At 37.0% G+C, this 7,367-nt stretch overlaps 1 protein-coding gene across 1 annotated transcript in view; it reads left to right on the top strand.

The window, feature by feature from the left end:
* The window catches only part of LOC107703747 (epsin-3-like), a 14,515-nt gene that overhangs the window by 1,785 nt on the left and 5,363 nt on the right, over nt 1-7,367 (top strand). Inside the window, exons 2-4 of the mRNA XM_016506470.1 lie at nt 3,818-4,126; nt 5,479-5,824; nt 6,750-6,853. Of these exons, the coding sequence (XP_016361956.1) occupies nt 3,899-4,126; nt 5,479-5,824; nt 6,750-6,853 (678 nt within the window). The 5' untranslated portion in view covers nt 3,818-3,898. The remainder of the gene's footprint in view (nt 1-3,817; nt 4,127-5,478; nt 5,825-6,749; nt 6,854-7,367) is intronic.

Below are 7,367 nucleotides of genomic sequence, written 5' to 3'. Positions count from 1 at the left end.
TGTGTGTGTGTGTGTGTGTGTGTGTGTGTGTGTGTGTGTGTGTGTGTGTGTGAAAGGAGCTTATGACTTTATTAGGATGTGCTCTGCGACATAATATAACTCAAAAATTTAAAATAGTTCTATAGAATCTTTGAAACTTCAGGTTTTCTTATGGCATCATGGTTGCTTTAAATATTCTGTGACACATCACAGGATAACTTTTTTAAGTTCACATCACATCCAAGGGCCTTCTGTGGCATCAGGCTGTACAGCTATATTTGGCTGTTTAATATATAGTACTGTGAGTGAGATGAATCTGTGATCACCGCTGGAACAAGGAGTGGAATAATTCAATAAGGAGAGCATAAAAGGCCATTGACAGAATTAAACGTCTCCGTGGGGATCTGCTTGATGAAAGTGTGTTGTGTTGCAGAGCAGATGTCTTCGCTGAGATCACACTCATCAGAGACTTGTCCTGTGCTCACACACGGCACCGCAGTCATGGTGGGTCTGTTGTTTTCTTCTCATGTCTACAGCAGATGAACCAGGCCTGCGTTTCTCAAAATCTTCATAATAAGTAGATCAGCACCAGTGCTCTCTATGATCAACTTAGGTAGCTCAGGTCATTTATGTTCCAAAAAAGTTACATTTTGGTTGTGAGAATGTTAAAATGGGAATGGGAATCTAAATTGTTAGTAGCAGGTCATTTAAAGCATTAATGGTCGACCATTATGTAGAGAGCAGGATGACTGATGGTCATGCTGGTATTGTATAGTACAATTTAAACGGACAGTTCAACCAAAAATTTAAAAAAAAATTGTTCTTCGTCTTTTCAGCACAAAAGAAGATATTCTGAAGATTGATGGTAACCAAACAATTGCTGATAGCCATTGGCTTTAAAAGTATGGGGAAAAAATACTATGAAAGTTAATGGCTACCAATGACCGTTTGGTTACCATATCTTTTGTGTTCAACAGAAGAAAGAAATTCATGCAGGTTTGGAACAACTTGAGAACTATATCTCTTTAAGGATGTTTACTAAACATTTACTCATTTTAACATTAAGTTTACGTACCTCAAGTTATTTAAATACATATTGAATTAGTGATCAATTCACACACATTTTGTTTTGTTTTAGATGCATCGAACTAAAGGTGAGTTGTATTTCTTCACACCATCTTCATTAATCCTATTGAGAGTGATCACCTTTTGTTGTGTTGGTCTAGTTTTGAAAAAGTGATAATGAAAGTGCTGATGTTAGCGGCTCCTGGTTCAAAGCCAGCAGGTTTTGGGGTGGATGCAGAACGGATCTAGACTGGCCTCATTGTGTTTTGCCCAAGTTTTGGAGCAGATGAACCCTGAGGTACGACGTGGGTTTTTCACCGAGTGCAGCGCTGGGTTTAGAGAGGCTCTATGAAGGACGTGTAGGATTAGGTTCTGCCTCACACACAGAAATACAAAGTCGAAGAGCGCAGCCGTGCGAAGGGCAGAGATGTTCAGGCAAATCAGCTGATGCTACACTGTCAAAATGATTGTAATTTTAACAGTAATAGACTGGGAATATGCTACGGCATAAATCTGTTAACTGGTTAACAGGAAGTTCTCTTACTATATATGATGAAAAACTAATAGTTTCGTCAATTTCACTGTAAAATACTATTATATTTTGTTTTTGGAAGTGAAATAGAATAAACCACCCTCTATATATTAGCATCTGTGTTGGGGGTAACGCATTACAAGTAATGTGAGTTATCTAATCAGATTACTTTTTTCAAGTTACTAGTAAAGAAACGCATTACCTCTAAATTTACAACTAAATATCTTGAGTTATTTTTTTCAAATAGGTAATGCAAGTCACTTTGTTTTTCCATTTATTCACTGACATTTCTCATTGTTGAGAGAAACACTGGGAGAGAGGTGCAGAAGCGCTTCCTTCAGCCTGAGGCTGATTCATTTCACTTTAGGTCCCTGGCAGCTGCCAAAAATATAACTTTTGGGTCTTTTGTTATTAAAAAACAAATAAGCAAGCCCAGCCCAGCCCAGGGCAAAAAGTAATGCAAAAGAAAAAGAATGCATTACTTTCCATAAAGAATAACTAAGTAATGCAATTAGTTACTTTTTAATGCAGTAACACAATATAATGCACTACTTTCAAAAGTAACTTTCCCTAACACTGATTAGCATTCACTTCAACTTGTGGAAAAGCTTCTTTGATTCATCCTGTGGTTTTCTCACTATCATCTGTGTTTTTAAAGTGGCTGTTTAGATACGAAACAGATTTTAGTACTTAAGTAGTACTTTACTACTTATCAGTTAATGGAGTACTGTTTTTTTACTGTAAACTTAAGTTCAATCTGTGAAACCTAATTTTTGCTACTGTATTTTTTTTATGGTGAAGTTCTGATAACCACAGCTGCCAGCTTTGTACCATTAATTTCACAGAATTTAAATTTAATAATTTGTATTTTATTTTACAGTGTCCTATAAACATTCAGTCATTTCCCCACAGTCAGATTTGTTTGATGGCTTCTAGTGAATGAAATCGTGAGATGTTTCCCAGCTCTGCTGCTGCTGTGATTAACAGCAAACTCTCAGCTCCTCCAGATTAAGCTCAGTTGACCCTTCGGCCTCCGGTGTTTTCCGAATGAAACGCACACGGCATGAGGGTTAAACGTGCCGCTGTGATTCACCGCTGGTCTGCTGCTCTCTGTGTCTGTGGGCTGATGGGTAACAGCGTGAGCTGATTCATTGGTGGAGTTTGTGAATCACACCTGAGTCAAAGATGCGTTTATTAATTTAGCAGGTGCTTTCAGCAGCATTTCAGATGCATTAATCATTGGGGATTGAACCCATCACCTTGATGTTGCGAGCGCAGGAACGCAGATGTATACAGGCCGTCTGAAGGATGTTTGGGTGCTGGGGTAAATTCGGGGTCTGTTTTTGGAGACAGATAACGCATGGCTCTCTCTCCCCACCGACCCTCTTCTTGCGGCCGTGTTTTTTTAAGATGAGTGCAAACTGGAGCCGATCTGAATTATTGATGATGCTGAAAATGGTAATCGCTCTCCCCTCGCCGCAAATGAAGAGGGAGGGGGGCATTTTAATTAGAACTGCATCTGTTTATGTGCTCAAAAGCTTGTTAACTCTCTACAGACCACAAAAACGACAGGAAATTATGTTTAGTAAATGACCTTTGACCTCTTCAGTGTCTCTTCTGCTCACAGAGGCTGCATTTATTTGAACAAAAATACTGTAAAAATAGTGAAATATTATTACAATTTAAAACAGCTGTTTTCTATGTGAATATCTATTAAAGTGTAATTTATTTCTGTGATCAAAGCTGTATTTTCAGCATCATTACTCCAGTCTTCAGTGTCACATGATCTTCAGAAATCATAATAATATGCTGATTTGCTGCTCAAGAAACATTTATGATTATTATCAATGCTGAAAACAGTTGTGCCGCTTCATATTTCTGAATATTTGTCACTTAAAAATCTTACTTGTGTGTGAATATATATATATATATATATATATATATACACTCTCAGAAAAAAAGGTACAAAAGCTGTGACTGGGGAGGTACCTTTTCAAAAGGTACACTTTTGTACACTTCAGGTACTTATATGCACCTTTAAGGTACCAATATGAACTCTTTAGGTACAAAGGTGTGCCTTTTGAAAAGGTACCGCCCCAGTGACAGCTTTTGTACCTTTTATTCTGAGAGTGTACATATATGCAAACTATAATTGCATACAACTGTCTGAGTTTGCGTGACTTTATAAAACTGAGAAGCATGTAATAGTAGTTTTTTGCGGTGTAAATGTGTGTCTCTCAGCTCTGGCTGTCGTTGGCGTGAACTGTCTCGTCTCACCGCGGAGGCCAGAGCTCCGCCCCCTCGCGCACACTCGCTGTCGCCATGACGACCTCGGCCCTGCGGCGGCAGGTGAAGAACCTCGTGCACAACTACTCGGACGCGGAGATCAAGGTGCGCGAGGCGACCTCTAACGACCCCTGGGGCCCGTCCAGCTCGCTGATGTCGGAGATCGCCGAGCTGACCTTCAGCGTGGTGGCCTTCAGCGAGGTCATGGCCATGGTGTGGAAGCGCCTCAACGACCACGGCAAGAACTGGAGACACGTCTACAAGGTGTGCGCATCCGTCTCGAGCGCGCATTCAAATAAACTAAAACAAGAGATTTCCCTCAACACCTCTGACGAAGCAGGATTCCCACAGTCTCAGAAAACCTGGAGATATGAGAAAAATGATCACCATTTATTTCAAGCTATTAGTGAAGAGTGAATTAGTGACTTTTTTTAGGTTTATCTAAACAAAAGTGATTTTTGGTTTATTTATAGTCTAATTAGTGATTTCTATCCTAATTTTTAACAAGTGTTATTTTTAGCTTATTTATAGTCCAATTAGTGATTTCTAGTCTAAAACGTGTTATTTTTTTGTGATTTCTAGTCTAATTAGTGATTCCTAGCCTAAGTTTACAAAAAGTAAAAAGTGTTTTTTTTTCTAGTCTAATTAGATTTTTAGCCAGATTTTAAAGTCTTATTTTTTGTTCATGTTTAGTTTGTCTAGTCTAATTAGTGATTTCTAGCTTAATGTTTTAAAAAAAATATTATTTTTAGCTTATTTCTACTCTAATTAAGGATTTAATGTGATTTCTAGGCTAATTATTTGTAGTTAATTTTTTAGTCTTATTAATGATTTCAAGTGATTTTAGTCTATTTTTTTATGTAATTAAAAACTCTAATTTGTAATTATAAAGTCTAACTTGTGATTTCTTGCCTAATTTAAAAAACGTGTTAATTTTATTATATTTTTAGTTTATTTCTAGTAAAATTAGTGATTGCAGTGTGATTTTCTAGCATGATTTAAAAAGTGTGTGATTTCTAGTTTACTTCTAGTCTAATTACAGATTTCAAGTTATTTCTAGACTAATTTAAAAATGTGTTAATTTTATTATATTTTTAGTTTATTTCTAGTCTAATTAGTAATTTCTAGCCTTTTTTTTGTGTATTTTAGTGATTACAAATTGATTTTTAGCCTAATTAAAAAAAAAAAAAAGTGTGATTTCTAGACCTTGGAAAAAGTCGTGGAAATGGATAAAATCTTAATTTTTATTTATTTATTTTGTAAATAATATGCATTTTTTTTTAGCTTAGTAAAATATTTTATCCAGTAGAAATTGTGAGAATTATTTTTTTTTCATTCTTAACTTTAATCCAGTAAACCAAATGAATGGAAAAGTCATGTAAATTAATTGGTTATTGGAACCCTCAAAAATATTCAGCTCTTAAAACTGGAATCCTGAAATGTAATTATTTTAATTATAATTAAAAATATTTTAGTTACCCATTTTAATGTGTGAAAACTCCTGGTTTCTGTAAATTACAGGAGATGAACCAGAGGAAATCTTCTTTTTTTTCTGGACAGCAGAGTCCAAAAGGTTGAGAATGGAGTGCAGAGATCTGGTTTGTCTGTGTGCTCAGGCGCTGACGCTGCTAGACTATCTGGCTAAGACGGGCTCGGAGCGCGTGGCCCAGCAGTGCCGCGAGAACGCCTTCACCATCCAGACTCTGCGGGACTTCCAGTACGTGGACCGGGACGGGCGCGACCAGGGCGTGAACGTGCGTGAGAAAGCCAAGCAGCTGGTGGCTCTGCTGCGGGACGAGGAGCGTCTGAGGCAGGAGCGGGCGCAGGCACTCAAGACCAAAGAGAGGATGGCGAGCGGCGTTCCTCCGGCGTACCCCAGCAGACGCAGCAGTCAGCCCAGCATGAACGCTCTGTACGGAGAAGAGTTCAGCCGCTCCAGAGGATCGCCGTCATCCTTCAACTGTGAGACGCACGCTCTTTAACTCCTGCTGTTGGCTCAGTGTCAGCTTCCATTCGTTTAAACAACAGCATATACTGTATAATATAACAAGATACAACAACAGAAGAATGATGAATGATACAGTAGATAAAACAAACAATCGGGTACAAAAACAATTTTTAATTTCCTTTAATTGACAATATATTTTAGTGATGATGCTGAATGCATGCACTTGAATTTGAAACCAAAACTCAACATATTTGTTGTAAAAACATTTTTATACTTTCTAGAAAACTGACTTTGATGCTGCAGTTAGCTAAAACTATATTACTCGTACTTTATTTTTAATTTAAATTACATTTAAGCTATTTAACGGCAATGTCTCTTCAAATATAGATCTATAAATTATGTATATTCTGGCATTATAATGAGGAAGATCTCAGTTAGGATGACCACATTTGAAAAAAATAATTGCAATGAATGAATAAAATATATGGAATAAGATAAAATAGTAAAATTGAAATAAAATGGAAGGGAAAAAAAACTTAAATATATAATAAATATAAAAAAAAATGGTAAAAAATAATGTGTAGGATGTCACTTCCATACTCTCTCTCTCTGTATAAATATGTGTGTGTGTATTATACAGTTATTTTTTGTCTGAAAGTGACATCCTCATATTCTTCATAGCTAATAATGAGACAACTTTAGTGCTTTTCTCCTGCAGTCTCCTCACAGCTGCTGCTGCCATGTGCTCGTGTGTTTGTAGTCTAATGAGGCCGTCTCACACACTCACACTCGTACACACACACACACACGCACGCACACTGTCTCTCACACACACACACACACACAGCACACACACACACACACACACACACACACACACACTCATAAATCATAAATAAAGGTGAATGATCCTCACCCGTCCGTCTGTCTGTCTGTCAGCGTCCTCCTCGTCTCCCCGAGCATCTGATCTGGAGCAAACTCGACCGCAGACGAGCGGAGAAGAAGAGCTACAGCTGCAGCTCGCGCTGGCCATGAGCAGAGAGGTACACTCAGAGATGTGATATTATGGACTTATGTTGCATTTATGTTTTATTACAGTTTATTACATTTATATTTGTGATTTATTTAAAAAACATAATTTAAGTTTCTTAAAATATTTTCATATATTTGTAGTTATTGTTGTGATTATGATTATGATTATTATATTAAAGTCATTTTTAGGTTTCTTAAAAAGTATGTATATTTAGCATTTACATCTTACATCATATATTTTACAATTATTTTTTTCATAATTTTGTATTTTATTTATTAATATTTTATTGTAGTACAATTGATCACTTTTAAAGTTAAGAATACTTTTTCAGCCATTGTAGGTTTGTTAGTTGTAGTTGTAGTGTACAGTAATAATCCTGACACACACTCTTTCTTCTTTTCAGAAGGCGGTTTCCTAAATGAACTGTAAATGATCCTGTAGGTCTTCAGTTTCTGTGGTGTTTGAGTGTCTTTTCATTCCCAGCATGCAGCAGCCGGAGCGTTTCCATCTCTGAATCCCCACGG

This window comes from Sinocyclocheilus anshuiensis, unplaced genomic scaffold (assembly GCF_001515605.1).
Source record: "Sinocyclocheilus anshuiensis isolate Anshui unplaced genomic scaffold, SAMN03320099.WGS_v1.1 scaffold274, whole genome shotgun sequence".
Taxonomy (NCBI): Eukaryota; Metazoa; Chordata; class Actinopteri; order Cypriniformes; family Cyprinidae; genus Sinocyclocheilus; species Sinocyclocheilus anshuiensis.
The sequence above is the reverse complement of the archived record's forward strand: the minus strand, read 5'-3'. Positions and strand labels throughout refer to the sequence as shown.